Genomic DNA, 22,952 nt, shown 5'->3' with positions numbered 1-22,952 from the left:
GATGAAATTCCAAATTTGTGCGGACACGAGGTTGTCTTGCGAACAAAGGGGGCAATTTCGGTATGCAAGGCGAGTCCGCAAAATGCACAGTCGTTGATGGAGTCACAACTGTAATACAGCGACGCGCCGGAGCAATTGACGAGATGAAGTTCAGGTCGGAGTGGAGTTCTTCCGCGATGGTGCAGAGTTCGCCTTGAATTTTCCTTGGCATCGAACCCACCCAGGATTTAAGGTGAAACAAGTCCGGGCCCCTTTACCGCACGAACCTGCCCCAGAACGTCCCCGACTCCAACATTCGCGTTTCGAAGATATGGCGTTATGTGAGTGTTGCTCGGTTAGATCATTTACTTGCGTCAGATACGGTGGTTGGCGCCGGCGTCGAGCACGCGAGATGAGCCAGGAGTCGAGGCGCATGTACAAGAGCCGCACCCCGTCATCTACCTACAACGCGAGTCACAGAAGCGAGCTGGACCATACCAGCATCGAGACTTGCAGCTGTCGGCTCGTCCTTGATCGCTTGCTAGATCGCTCGTTGTTCCTGTTGTTGGATGAAACAGTGGAGACAGCGTGAACCTTGCCCTAACCCTGGTCTCCTGGTTCTACCTCTCATGCAAGAGACTTCGAGTATATGTAGGTTTCTGCTTTACCTCTGTCTTCTTCTTTCCAAGATCATTGCAACCTTCGCACCTGTACGTTCTTTTTCACACGGTCTGTGACCACCCACATTCATTTCTTCTTTCGACACATAGCACTGGGTGCTTTTTAAATCCATTCGTTCTCTGATCATCGAATTTTCAACTTTCAAATTTTCCAATATTCAAAATGAAGTACACCACCACCGCTCTCGCCGTTGCCGGTATGGCCGCCACTGTCCGTGGTCACGGTTTCCTCAGTTCTCCCAAGGCTCGTATGCCTGGTACCACTTTTCAGGCTGCTTGTGGCCAGCAGGTTTACTACAACCAGGCTGGTGACAACTATGGTAACATTCAGGGCGAACTTCAGGTTGCCAAGACCCAGACCGACTACAAGGCCGCTGAGTGTGATGTTTGGCTCTGTAAGGGCTTCAAGTACGAGGACAACAAGGACCTCGTACAGACCTACACCCCCGGTCAAAAGGTTCCCATCACGTTTGATATCCGCGCTCCTCATACCGGTACCGCCAACGTCTCAATCGTCGACACTACTACCAACACCATCATTGGTGCTCCTCTGATCTCCTGGGACGTCTACGCATCCACTGCTTCGAGCATCCCTGCCAACGAGACTTCGTTTGACATTACCATCCCCGAGGACCTTGGTAGCAAGTGCTCCACTGCTGGTGCTTGTGTTATCCAGCACTGGTGGGACTCTAGAGAGGTTGATCAGACTTACGAGTCTTGCATCGATTTCACTGTCAGCGGATCTGGCTCTGGTGCTGCACCTGCCAGCTCCAAGGCCGCTTCATCTAAGCCTGCCTCCAGCGCCGTTGCCTCCTCGAGCGCTGCCCCCGTCGTCTCCTCCAGCGCTGCTCCCGTCACCACTAACGTCGCTAAGGTCACCTCTTCTTCGAGCGTTGTTGCTAAGGCCCCTGTGACCTCCACTAAGGCTGCTGCTTCCTCTGTCAAACCTACCACCATGGCCACCGTCGTCAAGTCTAGCAGCGCTGCTCCTGCATCTTCCGGATCTGCTAGCGGCACCGTCGCTGCCTATGGACAGTGTGGTGGTAAGAGCTACACCGGTGCCACCCAGTGTGCTTCGGGATACACTTGCAAGGTCCAGAACGACTACTACTCCCAGTGCATCGCTGGTTCCGCCAAGGTAATTGATGCCTCCTCTGCTGCTTCCAGTACCTCCTGCACTAGCACCATCACCATCACCAAGAGCTCTTCCGCCGCTACAAGCACAGGCGCTGACAGTGCTTCTACAGGTGTAAACCTGAGCGACGCCGTTAAGGCTATCAGCACCGGCGTCCCTTCAGCAGCTCTCACTGCCACCGCAACTGGAGCTGCACCTACCGGTACTGCCAAGCCTATCCCTGAGGGCTTCACTCTCAAGGACGGCCTCGACTGGATCAACTACATTGTTAGCAACGCTGGCCAGCAATAAAGGACAAACATGATTATCGCGTGTTCATTTATCTAGTCTTTTGAGTTTGCAGTCTTTTGGATGATTGAAAAGAGAAAATACCATGACCATATTTGTTGGTTATTCTGGTTAGATTTTACCTTCTTGCATTGATAAATTTTTACATCTTCTTCTTCCACACTGAAAACGTTTCATGTTTGTGTGATCGTGTGTTTGAAAGGAAAGTGTCGTGGGTTCGTGCCTGACGTGAGAAGCTGCAAGCAAAGGGGCCGACCCGCGTGGGGCACGGGCCGCTTGAATATCTTCAATGCGGCAGGCAACGACGAATCAGTTCCCTCAAACACACACCCATCGTCATAGTACCACTTCGGTCGTTCGCTCCGTAGCGGATGTGTCTTCAAAGTTATCACGGTGCATTTCCTTGTCGTGTAGATGCAGGATCATGATCGGATCGACGGGTCGCGAGTTAGAGAAACTCGACTCATAAGACGATCGGGGTTTCCTGCCATCAAACGACTCATAATATGTTCAGACGGTATGATATTTCCAAATCGCCAACATATTCACGTGTTGTATTACTCCAGATCGCTAGACTGGTTCATGGTGAGGGAATTGTGTCGCTAATGGAGCGTACGCAGGCACGTGGCTCAACTCTGACAGTGGCAGCTTGAAAGGAGGTGATGATCTTGCGAGCAACGTCACCAGGATATCACGAGCCATCAAGCCTGCCAGCTCAGACTCCATACCGCAAATTGTTTATTATCATTACGGCGTCGGTATGATTTGAGCTTGTTGATTTATTTGATGGATTCTCATCATGGGCAGGAAGCCAAGGCGGCATTGTCGATCGGGTCTATGGAGGAGCCACTGGTCAAGGTCAGTTGAAGCCGAGATGAAATCTCTAGAATTCCAAATCTCCAAACCTGATACTAATGGTAGTTCACAGGTCTGTCTGAAGCTGTTAGGGAAGGCTACAGCTATCTTGCGACAAACTGGGAGATTGGCGATGAAATCTTCCTGTTCGGCTTCAGTCGTGGAGCGTGAGAAGGCACATCTATGTTTCTGACATACCATGATGCTTACTTATCCAGATTTACTGCACGTGCGATAGCAGGCCTCATTGACAACATTGGCATGTTGACCAAGGACGGTTTGCCATATCTTGCAGAAATATTTCGAGATGTCCAACATCGACACGACTCCGACTACAAACCGAAACATCCGAACAAACCTTTCAAGAACAAGCCAAGTGTGATGGATCCAAGATACAGTCATGAGCTCGAGAGAAGAGGCATGACAAGACTGCGAGTTCCTATCAAGGTGATAGGAGTATGGGACACCGTCGGTAAGTGGTAGATCTTGACGGAAGACTCACAGGTTTTGACCGTCAACAGGCTCGTTAGGAACCCCAAGGATTGGCTGGCTTGAGAAAGTGGGCATACAAAGCTCAGCCAGTAAGCGGATGTCCTTCTATGATACAAGACTGTGTGACTGCGTCGAGTACGCTTTCCAAGCACTTGCACTCGACGAACGGAGGTCAGCCTTTCAGCCAGCTTTGTGGGAGAAGAAGCCAGGTAATGAGACCGTACTGCGACAGGTATGGTTTCCGGGTGTACACTCCAACGTCGGCGGAGGACTCGAAGACCAGGAGCTGGCCAACATAACTCTGGCCTGGATGATGTCCCAAGTTACACCCTTCCTCGACATGGACCTGGACTACGTTTTGGATCAGCAGGACGACACTGAACGATATTACAAGGAGAGCAAACAAAAACCGCGTTCTTGGTCGTTTGGCAAGATCATCGACTCCATGACTGGGATCTATGCTCTAGGCGGTGCAACCACACGGACACCAGGTCGTTACTATGTCGTGGATCCCACTGATGGTCGGAAGACTGATTTGCCATTGCAATCGACCCACGAATATATGCACCCGTCTGTGCGTAGTCGGTTCCGACTCAAGGGACCTGGTGTAAACGACGAAGGCCTATACGAGCCTAAAGCCTTGCGAGACTGGAAGTTGTATGTCGAGTATGATGGGGAGAAAGGCAGAGGCGGTGGACCGGATATTTTCTGGAAATTGCGTACATCAGAGAGGAACGTTACTGCTCGCACTATACCAGAAGCACCGCTTTGGCCGCTAGAGCGAGAATTGCTGGAGATTGATCCTGAGATCGAGGACTTCGTGCTTAGACCTGCTCCTACTGCAAGGAATAGTGTCCGGCGCATGCATAATGCTAGCCGCAGCCAAAGTCGTCGGCGCTGAGGGGACCGAACAAATTGCTGCTACCACAGTCACACATTAGCATGGTTACTTGGTGGTTCTCAGACTCGTGTTATTTGCTTGACCAAAACGTTGAGCTAGGCCACGAGGAAGGATCATGCGGGTAATTTCAGTCCAATGCAAGCTGGCTTGAGCTTTCTCCATAAAAAGCTGACAGGATCAATTGGGGCTTCGGACTAAACGCCCGAAGAGCGAAGGCGCCTACAAGCACGCCATGACAGAGCTGACGAATCTTTTCATTGGCTTAGCGAAGGATTTCACCTTAAAATCTGCCTGTTACTAGTGGAATAGTCATCCTTGCGACATGAGTGGATGTTTATAGAGTGTAGCTGCAACCGAAGGTTGGTGTGAGCTTTGAACACTCCTCATATCGACCTTGGTAACAACTGTCATTGGCCAGATACCCTCATTATGCAAGGAAGTGGGCTCTCAGACCAGCCATCGGACGTGAAAGCAGCCTGTATTCACAGCCTCATATTGCTTTGGGCTGATGTTGAAGGGTCTGAAGGATCATGAACATCCTCAGAGTAGTATAGGATGCGTGCATGCTTTGATTCACCCTCGTGTTGTTATCACGACGCCGCAATGTTGACGCTCTCTCGGCCGAGAGACGAGTAGCCTATGCTCATTTCACAGCCTTCGCTCCCTGTGCCCAGACTTGGCCTGTTATACTCCATGCATCGTTGAATCCTCGTTCTTACTCTTACGCTCTTTGTCCTACTGCGCATCCAACAAGTTATCTTTTCTCATTTACCCTGACCGGTGCAGCATTGACCAGCAATCAGTATTACACATGGGACAACCAACTATACCCCCAACGCCATCGGGGACTGATCTGAGCAACAAGACGGTGATTGTGACAGGCGGCAATGCAGGCATGGGCTACGAAGCTGCCCGGCAGTTGCTCGTATTACATGCATCGCGCGTCATCATCGCCGTGAGGTCTGCCGTCAAAGGCGAAGAGGCTGTGGCATCGTTGAAGCTTGACCTCGAAGTCAAAAAGCATAATCCAACTGCAACCATTGAAGCTTTCGTGCTCGACCTTGACGACTACAAATCAGGTTTAAGCTTTGCTCAGAAGGTCAAGCAAGAAGTGAAGGAATTGGACATCCTTCTTTGCAATGGAGGTGTCAACATCATGAAGTACCAGAAGAGTGTTGCTGGACACGAAAGAGTCATGCAAGGTTAGTCGAGCGAATGCACAAGCAAGCATACATGACTGACACATGGTTATCAGTAAATTGCTACACGCACGTCTTGATCGCTCTGGAGCTTCTGCCACTTCTCCAGGCCACTTCGAAGCTCCGCAACGCTCCCACCCATTTGACCTTTGTCGGATCCGCCACGCAGACCATGCACACTCTCGCCAAAAAGCCTGTCGCCGCCTCGGAGACAGTGCTCAGTCATTTCGATGACCAGAACATTTACAGCGGTCTGACTCGATACAGTGATAGCAAACTAGCTGTCAACGCTTATGTTCGCCGTCTATCGGCTCTTGTCTCTTCTTCCGAAGTCATCGTCAACAATCTCTGCCCTGGTCTGGTAGCCACAGGATTTGACAAACAACTGCCCGCATGGTTGAAGCCTCTCATGTTTGTATACCGCAAGATTGCCGCTCGTGATGTGCACGAAGGGTCTCGCACTCTCGTCTATGCATCAGCAGTCGCAGATGCAACTACCCACGGCAAATTCTTACAGTCCAACAAGATCGACCCGTAAGTTGTCCGCTGCACTTTGTGTGCCTTTCCATTGTGCTGACATTCTCGCCAGTGGTGCCCCATTCCTCGATCAACCCGCTGGCAAGACCTTTACCGATAAGCTGTGGGCGGAAACGGTGGCTGACATCGCGAGATTTGACGAGAACCTCAAGGTATACGCTTGATCTTGTCGTACCCTGGAGCTGAACTCTAATTATATTTTTCCTGCTTCGCTCTCTGCCGGACCATGTCATCTCTTTTGCCATGAGTGATCAATCGATCAACAAATAGAATACATGACAACATAATTTAATACCATACCTAAGTGCTATAAACCGAATCACTCACTCTGATCTACAATGTCATTGACGACCGCGAGAACATCGATAGAGAGCGAGTCTACTACTTACTCTCTTTGGACATTTCCGTAGCGCTGAAAAGGATCCTGCATTTTGACAGATAGAGAAGAGATGCTCGCCTAGGAAGGATGGAAGAAAGCAATGAGAGAGTTGCATCTTGAATGGAAATGCCACAAGCAAATTTTGAGACAGCCTCGATGTGAAGATGGCCCGAATTAAAAAGCTTGGTCAACCTTGGAGCGCCTTGATCACTTCTGCTGCCGCACGTTCGCCGCTACGGACCGCACCTTCCATATAACCCTTCCATTCGCCAGCTGTTTCCGTACCAGCGAAGTGCAAGTCCAGCCATGGCACTCTTAAGCTCCCACCTCCAAGCTTTGAAAAAACTCCTGGCGGTAGAGCGGTGCAAGGACAACCCCAACCAGAATATTCATCGTTGATCCACTCGTAAGTGACCAGTTGGATGAACTCCTTGTCGACGATATCTTCCGCGCCGAAGAGCTGACCGATCTGTTTCAGCAGGCTTTGTTCGCGCTCGCTGTCTGATAGTGCCGACCACGCTCGACCGGGTATGCCGCTCATGAAGCATGTGAGAATGTGCTTGTTATCCGCTGGACTGCTGGTGTCACGAATGACAGACGAGGGGCCAATGAAAGATTGTGTGAGGCCGCAGAAGCCTTTTTCTACCCAGAATGGTGATTTGAACACCATCATGGCTTTCGTGTAGTATCCATAGGTGGTCGCTTCAATCCATGATCGCTTGCCAGAAGGTAAGTCGGGCGAGAAAGAAATGTTCTTGAGCGCAGGTGTGGGGAGGGTTGTAACGACCTTGCGAGCATGGATTGTGTGATCCTTGGTGTGTACCTCCACGGCGCCAGCTCCAGTATTGTTGTTGATAGCCGTCACCGGACTTGATAGACGAATCGTACCTTCAGGCAAATCACCAGAAAGTCCTTTGGAGAATAGCTGCATTCCCTGACGTACACGAAGATGCTGGCCACCACCTTTGCGATCTGAACGCATTTGTAGAAGTCCACCTCCAGATTTGCAGTAGTTGAGGAAGTACAAAGCTGATACATGGTTGGGCTCTTGTCCGAGCATTGCTCGCGTCCATACTGTTCCTGTTGATAAAGCTGTTGCGGTGGCTCCTCGTGATTTCAGGTACTCTTCGAAGCTTATTGAATCCAAGTCCTTGTCGTTCGGGTCGAAAACATCCAGAAGTTGGCAATCTGCTTCGCACATATCACGAATTCGTGCTACATCTTGCACAGTTGCAGCATCGAACTGAACTCATTAGTACTGCTCAGCCTTGCATACGAACAAGTCTTACCTGTGGTAATTCGCCATATGGGAAGCTCGATATCTTTCCGCTACCATCTTGTATTGCACAATTACCGGTAGTATTCTGCTCAATGAACTCTGCATTGTATTGCTTGGCCAAGCCATACACTCGAGTCTGGTTGACATCATTGATCCAAGCAGCGCCCAGGTCGACAGTCCCCTTTCCGTCTGGAAGTTCCTGACTCCAAGTCTTGCCGCCGACGCGATCTCTTGCTTCCAAGATGACACAAGAGAGGCCTGATCTTACGATGTCGCGAGCTGCGGTCAAGCCGGCGAGTCCAGCGCCAATCACGACGACGTCGAGGTTTTCCATCATGCACGTATTTTTGGGTTGAAGATATCCAGTACCCTCGGTGAATTGATGCTTGATGGTCTAAGGAGACAAATCACGACGACCGCGTGGCAGATATAGGACGAGGACGAAGTATGAAGTTTGAGACGCGTTATCATCGCCGGCCTTCACCTTCTGCCCAGCGCCTCAACCGGAAGCTAATCGCTCGCCGGCCCATACAGTATCAAGTTTTTTTTTCTCCGACAACGGGAAACATGTTGTTTGCCCGTGACAAGGACTTGGTGGTGACAGCTTGAAAGTGCCTATCTTTGCCGAGGCGGATAAGGTGGGGGGGCTGGCCTATCTCCTGGGGAGACTTCGGGTCGGGATGAGCTTCCTTTTGTGTCGTGTTGTACATTACCAGTCTTGAATGGGATGTATTGTGGCATATGGAGATACACATACGGAAGCCCGTGCCGGCATCTCACCTGCGACTGCGTCTCTCAATTCAGTGAGCGTCGGTCGCTGGGTTGCGTTCACGCCCAGCTTTCACATCTTCCGTGGCGCAATTGGCTAGTGCGTTCGGCTGTGACGCCTGGAAAGAATTCTCAAGACAAACAAAAAGAAAAACAAAGCTCTCTCGCACCTTGCTAACCGTTCTTCAATCACACAACAGCTGCAAAGAAGCAAAATCAAAAGATCAGCTCTCCCGGACAGGCTTGAACTGTCAACCTCTCGATAGCCGATTTCTTTCGAAATCTTAACAGTCGAACGCGCTAGCCAATTGCGCCACGGAAGATGTGAAAGCTGGGCTTTCTGTGGCTTGGTTGGCGGATGCGGAACTCGAGCGAATATGATTCATTCCGTGAGTGCCGATTGCACGTACATGATTGACTTATGCAGAGTCAATAGGGTCAGGACAATTCAAGCCTTGTCCGAGAGAACTGATCTTGTTCTTTTGGCTCTTGAGTAGATGCTGCGAGATTTTCGGTGTGGCGCGGAGCTCCGCTTCCATCCGAGGCATCATGTCTCGAGATTTTGTGTATCTACGAGGTGAGGAGTTAGCATTTCCTGCATTTTCAGAGCTTGCAAAGGAATCATACTCAGTAGAGTCGCTCGAGACGTTGAAGGTGGTGTAGCTCGAAGTTCTATGTTGCCTTTTTGGCACTATGCTGCTGTTGTCTCGAAATCTTTGGTCATCTCTGTGTTTCTTTAGTCCAGGATTTGTGAAATGCCAGCCGTTGACCTATAGATAGCTCTACCTCCTCGACAAGGGCATCTTTTCAAGCGAGAGTAAGCAATTGACTCTTTCAAACATCAAGGCATATATCCCACAAAGTCAAACATGCGTATCTAGTATCGTTGTGGAGAAACACGACATCTTTGGCTGAAAACCATGGTTGCATGTGTCACCCGGACGCTCCCATGGGGCGGAGGGCGGAGCGGAGTCTTGGCTTGGCATTGGAGTCGCGCGGCGCGATGACATCGACACTTTTTCGCGTCGACATTCTCTTGATATTCTTTCTCTTACCATCTCGTTCTTGAATAGCACACCGAATTTGCTCATAAGCTCAGCAGTCAGGTCCATCATCTCAAGCGATCGTAAGATTCATGTGGTCAACTGCGCCACTGTCAGATCCTTGTTCTTCTGTCCCCTGCGTACCTTCAATCGATACGTGAATCGATTCATGATGGACAACTTACAAAGACATCGGCTGTAGAGACCTTGGTCATGTCTGATCATCTGTAGTTCACGAAATTCGCTTGACACGTCATGAGATGTTTCGCTCTCACCTATCCTTCCTGTTCTGGCAAGAGAACCTCCGCCCAAGCTACTCATCCAATATTAGCTGTCGATCAAGGTCAAGCGTTATCGCTTCTGCTCGAGGTTTGTTACAAATCCACACTTACAAGAATCGACCAGCAGAATGTACGGTTCAATTATATAATGACTGCTTGAGAGCATGACCAACAACGACAACACCGACACCAGCGCACGCAAATGATGGTTTCTTCAGTCTTTTTCGGAGCTGCCCTCTCCGCTTCACTGGCAGCAGCGTATGCACCAGGTCTTGAACTTGTTTACTCCCTCGATCGAGCTACTCAAGGCATCGCTATCTCCGCCGACGGCCGCAAGTTTCTTTCTCAACGTTACTCCCTCACCGCAGCACCTCAAGCTGTTGAGCTCTTGAACGACAACACGACAAGACTGTATCCTAACGCAGCTTGGAACTCGTATAACGCGAGCGACAACTCTTCTGACCCGTATGAGACCTTCGTCAGCATTGATGGCGCACGCATTGGTCCCGATGGACGCTACTGGCTTGTGGATGGCGGTTCCTCTGGTCTCAATGGCTCTACTAAACTGGTCGGCGTCAATCTGAGCAACGATACTGTTGACAAAATCTATCATCTCGACAATATCATTGCCTCCGACAGTGGCATTGATGACGTTCGCTTCAACGCAGCTGCAGAAGTTGCATACCTCAGCGATACCGCTGGTGCACTTGTCGTCCTAAACATGACTTCTGGTACTGGCGTCCGCGTCCTCGTCGACGATCCGTCAGCTGTTGCCTGGTTTCCCATGATGTACAATGGTACTCTGGTTCCAGGCTACCAGGGCGCGGATAGTACTTTGGCTGTTGGACTTGATCAGATAGAAGTATCTCCTGATGGCACCTGGCTCTACTATCAACCCTGCAATGGTGGCCTCTACAAGATCGAGACTTCTCTCGTCGATGCCTCCCTCACCAACTCTACTCTTGCAGCGACTCTGGGTGATTACGCCATCCCGGTCGCATTGACCCCTTCCACTGGTGGTACAACTATTGACGGAGATGGGAACATCTATTTCAGCGATACCAACCTCCTCGCCATCTGGAAAGTTACACCCGAAGGCAGAGCGACTATTCTGGTTCAAGATGATGCGCTAATCTGGACTGATCTGATGTGGGTCACTGCGGACAAGAAGCTGTGGCTACCTGCTAGTCAAATGAGACCCGGAGCTGATGGATTGATGGCCCAAGGTCCCAACAACATCTTCACTTTCCCTATTGATGCTGGTCCGAGTCCGATTGATCATGCTTGAAGCATCATCAAGAAGTGTGAAGAGAGGAGGCTTGAGCTTGCCGTTAGACTGAGGCCTGAAAGTGACTATCAATATGCCGCATGCGTATCAACTGCGATCAAACTTTGATATACGCTCTACTCACAGGATCCTGTGATTGGTCCGCATGATAACACCGGAGTTATACGATTGCACAATGACATTGGGGTAATCGAGAGCTTGACTTCCTGCTGTCCTCCTCTCTCTTTCTCTGGATATAATTCGAGTTCTCAAAATCTTTGTGCAATATCACAGTTATGTCGTATCAACATCTACCAAAGAAGAGGTTACATGTCAAATAAGCATGCGATATGCGCTTGACAAAAGCACTCTCTAGATTTATCAGCTGATCCTACCGCTAGATCTTCCAATCAATATTTCTTGGTCGTCCTCGTGGTACTGCCGGCATCATTCGGATACGCGTCAGCAACTGTGCCAAGCTCGGGCAACGATACCATCAGGGACTTAGAATCAAGAGCCGTATACGGCTTCCAAGTTTTGGTCGTCAACTTTGATCTATTACCGACGCCGATAGACTTCAACAGACTTTGTGTTATCCTTGTCGGTGTCTGGGGACCCCGGATCTCGACACCACTGACACGGAAATAATCTTCGTGTTCCCTAAACCTTGTCGGTAAACCACGGCTATCTCTGTTTCACAGTCGCTCGGTATCTGGTTTGGTGTGTGTTATATGAAGCTGGACGATTTCACATGTTTGCCATGTTATCTGCAGCTGCTTTCATACAGGACCATCATGCTCTTCCCATATTTGTGGTTTCTATATTGTATTGCCGTTCAGGCCACACTTGTTCGGAAACATGACGAGACTTTTATGCCAGACTTCTCGCTACGAGTTACAGTCAAGAATATCTCGCAAGGATGCTTCTTTCGAGAATCCGTCGTTGTTAATGGTACTTCCCCGGGCCCTACTCTTCGCATCAAGCCGAACAAGGTCTCATGGATCAGAGTGTACAATGACATGGCTGACCAGAATTTGACCATGGTGAGCCTAGATGAACACCGCTCGTCACAGGGAGACGCTTACGAGGTTCCAGCACTGGCATGGCTTGTCTCAAAGAATGGCAATCTTCTCCGATGGCACGCCCGTTTCACAATGGCCTATAGCACCAATGCACTACTTTGATTACGAGATTCTGCCAGGGGAAAGTGATGCAGGAACATCATTCTATCATTCACATGTCGGTTTCCAAGCTGTTACTGCGAATGGCGCTCTCATTGTTGAAGATGTTCGAAGTCCGCCATATCACTATGATGATGAGCGTATTCTTCAACTGACGGACTACTTCAACAAGACAGACTCTGTGATCGAACAGGGGTTGACTTCCAACCCATTCGTCTGGTCTGGAGAGACGAATGGCGTACTTGTTAACGGCGTCGGAGTGGGAATAGGCAAACAGAATGATTCATCCTGCAAGCTCCCTGTCGTCGACGTCTTGCCAGGGAAAATTTATTGCATGAGAATCATCGGAGCAACAGCACTGTCGCATGTCTCAATGGCATTCGAAGGCCACGAAAACCTCACCATCATCGCCGCCGACGCAAGATACACCCAGCCCTATAATGTTTCCCACATTTAGGTCGGCAGTGGCCAACGCTTCGACATTCTCTTCAAGACCAAAACAATCGACGAGCTCAAAGGCTCAAATCGCACACAATTCTGGATACAATTCGAAACCCGCGATCGGCCAAGCGTATATCGTGGATACGCATCTCTCCGCTACACAATCCCCGGTGCAAAAAGAGCTATTACCCCTCCAGCGCCATCAACACCACCACTGTCTCTACCCAACACAACATACTCATGGTTAGAATATTCTCTTCAACCCCTCGTACCCAACAACTTCCCCACCGCCGCAGAAGTGACCCGCCGCGTCACCATGACAGTCCAACAATTTCAAAACGGCAGCATCTATTGGTCGCAAAACGGGTTAAATTGGACAGACCACATCGCGACACCAATGCTAATAGACATATACAAAAGAGGCGACGCCGCAATGCCCAATCACACCCGAGCACTCCAAAACAACAACTGGGACCCAATAACAAAATTCTGGTCCGCTGAAATCGGCCAAGTGTTGGAGATGATAATCCAGAATACTGGATCTTTGGTGGAAAAAATGCTGGTGGGTTGGATATTCATCCTTTTCATGCGCACGGGGGGCATTTCTGGGATATCGGGTGTGGGGATGGGATGTATGATGTTGTGGCTAATGAGGAGAAATTGAAGGGGTATCGACCTGTGTTGAGGGATACGACGATGTTGTATCGGTATGCTGATGTTGGGGAGGCGGGTAAAGATGCTAGTTGGAGGGATTGGAGATTGAGGGTTAATCAGCCTGGTGTGTATGTTATTCATTGTCATATTTTGCAACATATGGTTATGGGTAAGTTGCTCTACTATCAATATACTGAGGAGTTTGATTGCTGACTTTTTCGATCGCATAGGTATGTCTACAGGTTGGGTGTTTGGTACTTCGGCAAGTGAGATTCAGAATATACCCTACAATGATATATCCGGGTATCTGGATTTCGGAGGTAATGCTTACGGAAGTACAGCGCTGTATCCTGAAGTCGTTGAATACTTCAAGAACGTAGTGCCAGAGATCTGATATGATAGAAATGCTCATTGAATAATATTTGAAGTCCGGCTTTTTCTTCTGGCGCCCTTTCGAATTCCAATCTCAAGTCGCATGGGAAGTGACTGATATTTGCGACATCAAGTGGCAGAAACGCGGTTGGAGTTTTGGAGTGGTGGGTCTTGCGACCAGCAGCGAAAAACGCTAAGATGCAGCATGTTACAGCTTTATTGCGCTTACTCATTCGTCACGCTCTACACCCAGTTTTGGCATCTTTTCGACCTTATACAAGATTATGTTTATTAGAAATCAATTGTTCTATTTTTTTTCCCTAGGACGACGAGATAACCTCTTAATTTCATCTCATGCATCAACCAAACACTTCCATCATAAAGTGATATTCGATAAACGTCTTATCCTCTCTTCCCCTCGCAGTCAAAGCACGACATCTATCAGCAAGTTGATAGCCAACAACAGGTGCACCGCAAAAAAACACTCCAACCTTAAATCCATCGCTCAATTCCTCAATCTTCTTCTTATCCCCTCGCCACAACCTTTTCTTCGCAGCTAACAGCTTACACATGTCTTCATAATGCGTATCCATAATCATCTTCATATCCGGACGGCCGAAATGCGTGGGGTTGATCAATCCGGTGATTGGACTTTCCGGATGTTCGGGGGTGCGGTGTTTTTCCAACAGCCAGCGGAAAACATGTGTGGAAAGGTCTTTGCGTTTTTGGGTCACGTGGGTGGTGATGCGGAAATCGATGTTGGAGTGGTGGGATGTGCGGTCTTGGGATGAAGTCGCGTAGATATAGTTGAGGAGGTCGGAAAACCAGAGGAGATTGTTGCGGTCGCGGACCATCCAGTGGAAATCTACGCGTTTGTAATCTTCCAGGTCGTAGGATGATATGTCGGTGGTTGATGGGCTGTGGCTGGAGGTGGCTTCTTGATGTGGAAGTTCGTGTTTCTTTAGAGTGGCGGAAGGTTCTTCGGAGACGGGAGTGCTTGCTTCGGTCTTTTCGTTGTCGCTGGGCACATCGGTGGTTTGACGACTGAGTTGGCGAGATTGCCTGCGTGAGTCGGCCGCTTTTTGGTATGGTGAAGGACGCCATTTCTTTGTGCCCAGTCGTTGTTCTTCTCTCATCTGCAGGTCAGTAAGGATGCCAGAGAATGGTGTGACACCAATGCCGGCGCCAACAATGATGGTCTGATCAAAGTCATAGAAGCGCTGAGCAGGAGCGCCATACGGTCCATCAATGCCGATCTTGATCTTGGTAGGTTCCTGAGAGGTTCCGAGCTTTCTCAGCTTCCCTGTCCAGTTGCCATCCGTCTTGATGTGTAGCTGCAACTCATTGCCAATGCAGGTGGAGATGGTGAACGGGTGCCACTGGAAGCGACTCAATTGAGGGACCTGCAGGAGGACGTATTGCCCAGCTCGGTAGTCAAAGTTGCGAGAGGCAGGCATCATGACGGTGATGCACACAGTCTCTTTGTCGAGAACTTCCAAGTAGGCGGACAGTGGTGAGAATCCATTGCACGTCCTGACGATACGTTCGAGCAAGACCAGGAGAACAGGGAAAGCGAGGAAGTAGCCCATCATGGGCCATTGCAAGTATCCGACTGTACCGTGAGCCATGAGGAAAGCGAAGATGGGGAACATGAGCAAATGCCCAATCTGGAAGACTTCGTATGACCTGCGGCGGACCCAAGGCAAACTCGTCGCTCCAATAACCCAGAATAGACCAAAGATTACCAGTCCAGTCCAACCAGGAAGTGATCTGATCCAGGCTACGTATGGCCTCGGCACTGCATCTGGACCCAGGAAAGCAGCGACTTCATCCTGTTGAGCCGGTCTACTAGCATAGAGCATGCTTCCGGTAAGATGGCCAATAGCATGGAGCGAGGCAAAGAGTAACGCCACAAGCGACATCTTGATATGAAACTCTTGCGACAAATCCCAGTTGACGAATCTCGAGATCCAGTAAAAGCGGCGTAGTGCAGTGCTCAACCAGCGACACATGGAAAGCACCAGGAAGAACATGGTCGGGTACAAGACTCCTGCAGACGTCTTTGCCAGTACAACGCCCCAACCAAATGTCTCTCTGTATGGAGAAGTGGTGAGATATTTGACCATCTGCCAGATGCCAAAGGCGAGTTGCATCGAGACGACAACAGCGAGGAAGCCGTACTCAGGTCCATGCACTTCCCAGTAAGCGCGAAGTCGCCTTGCATAAGACATCTTCTTCACAAAGTCTGCTTGTTCGTCCTCCTCTTTCTTCTCTTGTTCCATGGATGGTATCTGCCATGATTGTACTATTCTTTTGAACTCGGCAATGGGGACGTGGTTTTCGTTTGTGCCCATGAAGCCTCGGAGAAACTGATGGCGTTTGTCGGAGCGGTCTTCATGGTGGAGGTTATGTTCGGCGGGTTCGGGAGCTGGGTCGTTGTCAGCAATGCCGTTCTGAGTTTCAGAGAGCATTGCTTACCTATCTCTCGCGATACCTCATCGAGTTTCGCTTCGACTTCGTGGTATTCGATCAAGCCATCATTGTCCGTATCCAGCTCACTCAAGAACTGGTCAATCTCCTCCTCTGTCAAATGTTTGAAATTCGGATCCATTGGATATGTGCTTCGCTGTTGCGATAGTCAATGCACAAGTGTTAAATGTCGCGAAAGTGAAAGTAAAGAAGGGTAAAAGTCCAGCTCACCCTTTGGTTTGACCTACCATGAGCAATACGGGCAGCGACTCCCATATATGACCTACCTCAGCAGCACACATCCCCTTCTCCCAAGACCTACAAGTCGTACAGATAAAACGGCATCTCGACAAACATGCGTAGGCCAAGCTGCCACGCTACTGGGCAATCTTCCAACCACAACCTTGTCCGGCAGAGCTGGGCGCCAAACAGTACCAGGGCATGGCGACATCTGGAGCTTCTTGTCCTTTGAGTTTTGCGACAATGGTTCCCTTGGTCGATCTGGGGAGAAGGAGAGACCCTTGGTGTGTATCGCACATTTTTTGACCTTTGTGGCTGACTCTTGGCGTGGCGTGTCGTCATGGCCTCCGAGGACTCCGGGGGTGCAGGGAGGACTTGTGAGAGGTTGAGCAAGAGACAAGGAGTTTGCCAATTCTTCCACAACATGCCATGAACTTTCTATCAAGTTTTGTTTGCTTGAGCGTGCGGGAAGTGTCAAGATAAGGAGCTCGATCTTGACATGTCGTGGTCAGCTATCTGATGATGGCATGAATGGACTTTCTGCTACACGATCGCGCCTTCTCTCCTCGCAGGTTCTACCTTTATCTGCTTCTTCGCGATGCATCTCTCCTCCAGCCATCTGGCGAACTGTACTGACGGTACATCCACAACCCGTGTGAATATGTCGGCTAACCATATCGTAACAACCAACACACAACTCGCCATGAGAACAAAACAGCCCTCTTTTCGCAGACGGGTGTTCGTCCCGATTAACCTCCAGGATATCTCCAATAACCCGTACCCAAGAGTATGTATAACAGCTCCATGGACCAAGTAAAGCGAGAAAGATATCCTACTCAGATATTGCGAGACACAATTCGTAAACATCCGTTGTAGAGAGCGATGGTTCGATGTGGACCATACGAGTAAAAGAGCTCCCCATCCAGTCCAGTACCGATGCCAGTCTTTGATGTATTTTGGTATCAGAGAATAGAGTAAGGACCAGCCAGGTGCGTGTTCGAATTGTCTTTCGGGTTGACCGCCGAGGTATAGACCGCAGATGAAAGCCAAGATGTAGATTGTAGACCAGAGGAGTCCAGACTTTGGATGAGAATGATCAAACGTATGTAATGCGGCAAGAGTGTCGCGACGGACAGCCAGTTCAGCGAGGATGAAGCCGCCGTAGAACAACACCATCTCCCAGCGATCTACTTGATGCGCCCATGCGATCAAGCAGATCAGACTCAGCATTCTGTATCTCGTGCGCAACTGACAAAGGCCAAGTTGCGTGACGTACAAGATAATAGAAGCTCGCTGCATCCCCAAGTCAGCTATCGGTCTCAACAAACACTCGATGCAACTCACATATTCAACCTTGATAGTCCAAAGATGACCATCCATCTCCATCCCCTCAGCACTGAACGGATTCACAAAGCCCGCCATATCCTTACACCAAACCCCCAAACCCTCACACCTCTGAGGATGATATTCCCTATGCCCAACCAACCTCTTCCCATCCACCGCCAACCCCCTAGTCCACTCATACCCCCCCAACCTCAACAAAACCAAAATCACAAACGTACTAGCAAAACAAGGCGCATACAACCTAACCCCCCTCCTAACCAAACTCCTCCCCAACCTCCTCCCCAACTCCCCAATCTCTGCTTTCCTCATCTGCATAACTGGCTTCCAACTCAACGCAAACCCCGAAACAACGAAAAATATCGAAACCATGAAATTGCCATTGTAAAAACTTCGGATTAGAGGGAGACGGAGGAAATCCTTATGGGAGGGATTGTATGCGGTATAGACGTCGTGGGTTGAGTAGGAGAGATGGTAGAGAAAGACCATTAAAGCGGCGAGTCCGCGCATACCGTCTAGCCATGCTGTAGGATGGGGTTGATTCGAAGGAGTCCGTGGATCATAAGAAGACTGCAGGAATGTCGGGAGAAGGAAAACGAGTAGTCGCTTTGCGGTCTGAGAGAGCGATGATTTCGAAAGGTAAATGGTGCTTTTTCTCAATGCTTCTGTTGTGAATGGTCCTGGAGATGTATCATCCACTACTGAAGATTCAGCCGTCGACATTAGACGCTGCTCTTCAATCATGTTGTCGGGACAGGTGATAAGCTGCTATAAGACAACGATGAGGATGCGATATGGAAGTAACACAAAAGTACATCGCGGAGGAAAGACATTCAGAAATCTTTTCCATGATTCAAGTCAATGATCTCGAATACTTGATTCAATGTTAAAGGAAAAGTCGAGCTGAAAGACGTTGGCAAGGGGCTAAAGATGAGGAGATTGGGTGTGTTTCATGCAAGGCTATTGCACAAGATGCGGCGAGAATTATGCAAGATCTTGTTCACGACGTAATTCGACGGACAATTCACAACATCAATTTGCTAAAAACTAACCACTACTTCCATATTTTCTACACTTTCGGAGACGATAAAGAATTGCTCCTTCCTTTGAGCTCCTTGATTTAGAAGTCAATGCAGACCTTTCCGACATGCGACCCACCAGTTAGGTATTCAAAAGCCTTAATGACTTCTTCCCTCGAAGAGCCAAACACCTTGTCAACAGGCACGGCAACATTTCTCGTACTGAAGAAACGAATAGCCTCTTCAAGAAGTTGTGTAGATCCCACAGTGATACCTCTAACCACACAACCCTTGGACAAAGCAAGACCAGCCACATCGGGCATATCCTCCTGCTTGGCTGCAGAAAGGAATCCCACGACTGAGATGTTACCGCCTATGGTGATGGCTTCGAGACTTTGCTTGATGGTGCCTGAGCCGCCGTTCTCGATTATGTAGTCGACACCGCTGCCATTGGTCAGCTTACGGGCTTCTTCGGCCCAGTTGGGGGTTGTTTTGTAGTTGATTGTGTGATCGACGCCAAAGTTCTTCTTGACGTATTGAAGTTTCTCGTCGGAAGATGAGGTAATGATGGTGGTCGCGCCTGCGGCTTTGGCGATTTGGAGGGCGGTCATGGAAACGCCGCCGGTGCCTGGGAAAGTTTGCATGTTAGTCTGGTGCTCAGTATCTCGAACAAAGCAAGTGTAGCAGCTTACCTTGAAGAAGCACAGTCTGGCCGGGACGCAGAGGGATGTTTCCGTACAAGCAGTTCCAAGCAGTCACGCCGGTGCACACGGTGCTCGCCCAACTGGCAGTAGAAATGTCACTGCCAGCAGGGAGCTTGATGACGGCAGAAGCAGGAACTGCTACATACTCTCTCAAAACTCCGTCCACAGGGCCACCGAGACCGTTGTTCCAGTTCTTCTGAGGTCCGTACAGGTTTGTCGGATCGAAGGTGCACACGACAAGGTCGCCTTTCTCGACGTTGTTGACGGCACATCCGGATTCGACAACTTCACCACAGGCGTCGGAACAAGGAACGACCATATCCTTGACGGGGAAAGGGTATGAGCCGTTGCTCACACCGACATCGCGATAGTTCAAAGAGACACTCTTGACTTTGATGAGGACTTCATGCTTGTCTGGTGTTGGGATTTCTTCTTCGTGGAGCTGAATTTCTTGGAAGGAAGTGCGTGCATGCAGGCGGAAGACTTTGTTTGTCGGCATGGTGATGATTGACGGATTGTGATGCAATGTGGTTGGTGGTGGATGAGATGTTCTAGAGGATCCAAGTCCTGCTATTTATGCGCGAAGTCAAGGTCGGTGACATCGTTTCCGGAACGCTGCGCATGGCTCCAAGAGGTTTCGGATTGGTAATTCTTGCTGTGTGAATAATCACTTCCTCCAAAGAGTGTTGTTGTGTCGTCAGTTCGCCGTTTCTCCACCCCCGAATCGGGACAAGGTGCTTGTGATTTCTCCAACTTTTCTCCCTCTCCAACTTTCTCCACTCCTTACACTTGGGAGTCGCGCACTCCGCCAGAGAGTTTCAAGAGCACTTGAAATGACTGAATTGCCATTATTTCGCCGATTTGAAATCGGCCACTTGTGCATTTTTATCTTGCCTGTTGTAGATGCACCGGCTTTGATTTTGAGTTTGCAGCATACATCATGTCAGCATAAAGATTCAATGACTTCCCAAGAATAGCGACCAAAGGCCATCGGATCTTTGCAGTAAGCACGTGAGCCCATGTCCTCAACACCATGATGCCGAGCTCAAAGCAGGTTGCAGTGGATGTCGAAGGCATCACAATCTCCGGTACTGATACAGCGATTTCCTTCATCATTGATTGAAGACAATGAATGGCCTGCAACTCTTCAACTGCAGAAGTTTGTAGTCAGCGTGAAGCCCGAAATGTCTGCCAGCTCAGAAACCTACGTGGCGGAGAAGAATCGCAGCCCTTGGCAGCGATGGAAAAGAGCCATCTACTCAAGAAAACACCGCATTCTAGAACCGACAGTGCTTGAGGTACGCTTGAAAAATGCTCGGAAACATGAGACACATACGCAATCCCGATATTGACCGCTACTTTGAGCTGATGGATAGAGCGCTGAAGTGGCAGTAGTGAATACACTGAGCCGTGTGTCTTGTCCGAAGCAACGCGCAAAGATCTTGCGATTTCTTGGGGAGCGCGAGACTGTAGCAGGCCATGTATACCGAGATCCGCATGGAGCCGTACAGATGCCAGATCCTGGTATGCCATGATGTTCGAGTAGTGTAATTTTGCATCGCGAAGTTTGGACACTGAGCCCAGGGAAGATGTATAAGTCGACTCCAGAGACTGTATTGCGCGCCTGGGACAGCGTTTTTTTAGAGGTTTGTTGTCTAATAACAAGACGAAGATTCACTTACTGCAGTTCTGCTATAGCCTCCTGTCCCATGGTATCCCCGGTCGCAGTGTGTAATTGACGTAGATAGTAGGTTCGTTGTAGCAACGCCAATGCCAGGATGGTGCAGCCAAACTCAGAGGTGTTGGGCGAGGAGATTATCTTGGGGGTTTCGACTGCGGAAAGCAATGCGCGGAAGCTGTCTTGGAATGCCATTGGCTGAGTCTGCTGCATTCTTACAGCCAACCACTCGGTCTCGCTTTGTGCTTCCCATTGCTCTGTAGAACACGGCATGCACAATTGCCATTCACTGCACAGAGTTGGCGAGGGTACATTGTGCATGACTGTCTGCAGATTAAAAAAGCAAAATAGGGCGAGCTTGGTTCGTCTGTCTTGCTCCTCGTGTACCCAGTCGATCCAAGTCGTAGTAGGCCCATGAGGTTCTGAATGCTCAGTCAGCCCGTAGTGCCTTGCGACTTCGATCATAAGGGGTTGAAAGCCAAGAATTTCCTTGGTTATGGCAGTGATTTCTCCCCACATCCCGTAGAAGCCGAGCAGTAACAATGCTCTCAAGCTTTCCATGGCAGTATGCCGCTGTAGGTCAAAAACATCGTCCATAGTTCGCATTTCGAGGCCATCTGGTCTTGATCTTTGTGTTCCTTGCTCATTGATCTTTTGCCAAGCGCGTAAGTTGCTGAGAGCGATAGTCTTGGATGCATGGAACAGCTCATGGGATTTAGAACGTTCGAAACGCTGGTACGCACCAATTGCAGCCATAGCTAACATCGTCTCCGGACTGCAATCCTCCAGTGCCAAAGTAGGTAAGTGAATGAAAGGAAGATCTTGGTTGAAGTCTTCGACGTAGCCATCAAGATAGCGCATAATTGATTGTTGAGAAGGCATCAGAAAATATGGGAGATGCTGGTGAATAGCAAGTTGTAGCTGTTCATGGTTTCGTGCCTGCACCTCGGATATGTCTGATGTAGAGTGCGTCGTGTCGCAACCACTGCTGACTCCAGAGTCCTGGAACTCCGCACTAAGGTCTACAGGTATGTCAAATAGAAGAGTGCCCGGGTCCGCTTGTATCCCCATCGGATCCTGTGCTTCTGTCTGTGCAAGATCCATGTCATTCCAATCTAGATTCAGGTCACCGGTATTGAAGAGGCCGAGATAGTTGTCCATAGAAGTCAGATGATCTGCATCAGCTACAAGATGGTTTCCTGACTGATTGTCACCATTGGGTATCGCATCAAGTGTACCCGTGTTCGAGAAATCGGGATGCAAGATCTCAGAGACATCGCTGTATCGAGCGATCTGATGCTCGTCTTGATGGGTATTTGATCTCGCAGATGTCTGGATATCTAACGCGGAGGGACGAGCTGTGGTAGAACTGTTCGAGGCGACATTGTGCGAAATATCATTAGCGACTGGTGTAGCCCTTCCAGAGACTTCCGCACAAGTTTCATGAGCACGACGACCATGTCGCTTGAGCAGATCTTGCCTGGTAAACGTCCGTCCGCAAAAGCAGGAATATGGCCGTTCTTTGGTATCTTCACGCAAACAAAATTAGTTGTGAATTCTCATTGGGCAAATTTATAGAGTTGATGGACTCGATGGTGGTGGGGACATTATTTACGGGTTCGGAGGTGCCTTTGCAAATGCTCGAGGCGCGCGAAAGACCGATCGCAGGTACGACATTCGAAAGATCTTTCCTGTTCTTCCGAGTTTTGCATCATGATCATGAAAAAAACATCGAACAATCCATGCAAGCATGAAAAAGAAGAAACGATG

At 49.5% G+C, this 22,952-nt stretch overlaps 10 protein-coding genes across 10 annotated transcripts; 5 read left to right on the top strand and 5 right to left on the bottom strand.

Moving 5' to 3' along the window:
• The first annotated feature begins 362 nt into the window (after positions 1–362).
• On the top strand, positions 363–2,135 carry M438DRAFT_307545 (uncharacterized protein). Its single transcript, XM_029902305.1, has 2 exons — positions 363–1,797; positions 1,907–2,135. Exons 1-2 carry the CDS (start codon positions 823–825, stop codon positions 1,910–1,912), a joined length of 981 nt encoding a protein of 326 aa, XP_029754884.1. The 5' UTR covers positions 363–822; the 3' UTR covers positions 1,913–2,135.
• A 453-nt stretch (positions 2,136–2,588) lies between these two features.
• On the top strand, positions 2,589–4,736 carry M438DRAFT_389504 (uncharacterized protein; the record flags this gene model as incomplete). Its single annotated transcript, XM_029909035.1, has 6 exons — positions 2,589–2,599; positions 2,725–2,840; positions 2,890–2,940; positions 3,011–3,104; positions 3,156–3,409; positions 3,459–4,736. The coding sequence occupies 6 exons, from the start codon at positions 2,589–2,591 to the stop codon at positions 4,328–4,330; spliced, it is 1,398 nt and encodes a 465-aa protein (XP_029754883.1). The 3' UTR covers positions 4,331–4,736.
• Positions 4,737–5,141: 405 nt separating this feature from the next.
• M438DRAFT_285149 (putative carbonyl reductase) lies at positions 5,142–6,230 on the top strand (the record flags this gene model as incomplete). The annotated part of the gene is made up of 3 exons (XM_029901506.1): positions 5,142–5,532; positions 5,586–6,063; positions 6,119–6,230. 3 exons carry the CDS (start codon positions 5,142–5,144, stop codon positions 6,228–6,230), a joined length of 981 nt encoding a protein of 326 aa, XP_029754882.1.
• A 240-nt stretch (positions 6,231–6,470) lies between these two features.
• M438DRAFT_401023 (FAD/NAD(P)-binding domain-containing protein) lies at positions 6,471–8,321 on the bottom strand. The gene is made up of 2 exons (XM_029909502.1): positions 7,735–8,321; positions 6,471–7,688 (listed from the first exon to the last, which is right to left on the bottom strand). The coding sequence occupies exons 1-2, from the start codon at positions 8,059–8,061 to the stop codon at positions 6,633–6,635; spliced, it is 1,383 nt and encodes a 460-aa protein (XP_029754881.1). The 5' UTR covers positions 8,062–8,321; the 3' UTR covers positions 6,471–6,632.
• Positions 8,322–10,021: 1,700 nt separating this feature from the next.
• M438DRAFT_285227 (uncharacterized protein) lies at positions 10,022–11,104 on the top strand (the record flags this gene model as incomplete). Its single annotated transcript, XM_029901513.1, has 1 exon — positions 10,022–11,104. One exon carries the CDS (start codon positions 10,022–10,024, stop codon positions 11,102–11,104), a length of 1,083 nt encoding a protein of 360 aa, XP_029754880.1.
• A 773-nt stretch (positions 11,105–11,877) lies between these two features.
• Positions 11,878–13,753, top strand: M438DRAFT_378718 (L-ascorbate oxidase; the record flags this gene model as incomplete). Its single annotated transcript, XM_029908843.1, has 5 exons — positions 11,878–12,126; positions 12,179–12,631; positions 12,722–13,267; positions 13,360–13,528; positions 13,590–13,753. The coding sequence occupies 5 exons, from the start codon at positions 11,878–11,880 to the stop codon at positions 13,751–13,753; spliced, it is 1,581 nt and encodes a 526-aa protein (XP_029754879.1).
• A 297-nt stretch (positions 13,754–14,050) lies between these two features.
• On the bottom strand, positions 14,051–16,342 carry M438DRAFT_307529 (uncharacterized protein; the record flags this gene model as incomplete). Its single annotated transcript, XM_029902304.1, has 2 exons — positions 14,051–16,159; positions 16,210–16,342. 2 exons carry the CDS (start codon positions 16,340–16,342, stop codon positions 14,091–14,093), a joined length of 2,202 nt encoding a protein of 733 aa, XP_029754878.1. The 3' UTR covers positions 14,051–14,090.
• A 562-nt stretch (positions 16,343–16,904) lies between these two features.
• M438DRAFT_329452 (uncharacterized protein) lies at positions 16,905–18,597 on the bottom strand. The gene is made up of 2 exons (XM_029903251.1): positions 17,785–18,597; positions 16,905–17,733 (listed from the first exon to the last, which is right to left on the bottom strand). The coding sequence occupies exons 1-2, from the start codon at positions 18,523–18,525 to the stop codon at positions 16,984–16,986; spliced, it is 1,491 nt and encodes a 496-aa protein (XP_029754877.1). The 5' UTR covers positions 18,526–18,597; the 3' UTR covers positions 16,905–16,983.
• A 304-nt stretch (positions 18,598–18,901) lies between these two features.
• Positions 18,902–20,003, bottom strand: M438DRAFT_285181 (NAD(P)-binding protein; the record flags this gene model as incomplete). The annotated part of the gene is made up of 2 exons (XM_029901509.1): positions 18,902–19,428; positions 19,493–20,003. The coding sequence occupies 2 exons, from the start codon at positions 20,001–20,003 to the stop codon at positions 18,902–18,904; spliced, it is 1,038 nt and encodes a 345-aa protein (XP_029754876.1).
• Positions 20,004–20,102: 99 nt separating this feature from the next.
• On the bottom strand, positions 20,103–22,897 carry M438DRAFT_389488 (uncharacterized protein; the record flags this gene model as incomplete). Its single annotated transcript, XM_029909034.1, has 4 exons — positions 20,103–20,655; positions 20,713–21,128; positions 21,187–22,711; positions 22,798–22,897. 4 exons carry the CDS (start codon positions 22,895–22,897, stop codon positions 20,390–20,392), a joined length of 2,307 nt encoding a protein of 768 aa, XP_029754875.1. The 3' UTR covers positions 20,103–20,389.
• Between the last annotated feature and the right edge of the window lie 55 nt (positions 22,898–22,952).

Source organism: Aureobasidium pullulans (genome assembly GCF_000721785.1).
Source record: "Aureobasidium pullulans EXF-150 unplaced genomic scaffold scaffold_43, whole genome shotgun sequence".
Lineage (NCBI taxonomy): Eukaryota > Fungi > Ascomycota > Dothideomycetes > Dothideales > Saccotheciaceae > Aureobasidium > Aureobasidium pullulans.
The sequence above is the reverse complement of the archived record's forward strand: the minus strand, read 5'-3'. Positions and strand labels throughout refer to the sequence as shown.

Coding starts and splice junctions, on each gene's coding strand:
- M438DRAFT_307545 (XM_029902305.1), top strand. CDS start 823: ATGAAGTACACCACCACCGCTCTCGCCGTTGCCGGTATGGCCGCCACT.
- M438DRAFT_401023 (XM_029909502.1), bottom strand. CDS start 8,061: ATGATGGAAAACCTCGACGTCGTCGTGATTGGCGCTGGACTCGCCGGC. Junction 7,689..7,734: donor CATATGGCGAATTACCACAG/GTAAGACTTGTT, acceptor TAATGAGTTCAG/TTCGATGCTGCAACTGTGCA.
- M438DRAFT_329452 (XM_029903251.1), bottom strand. CDS start 18,525: ATGATTGAAGAGCAGCGTCTAATGTCGACGGCTGAATCTTCAGTAGTG. Junction 17,734..17,784: donor GGACTATCAAGGTTGAATAT/GTGAGTTGCATC, acceptor TTGGGGATGCAG/CGAGCTTCTATTATCTTGTA.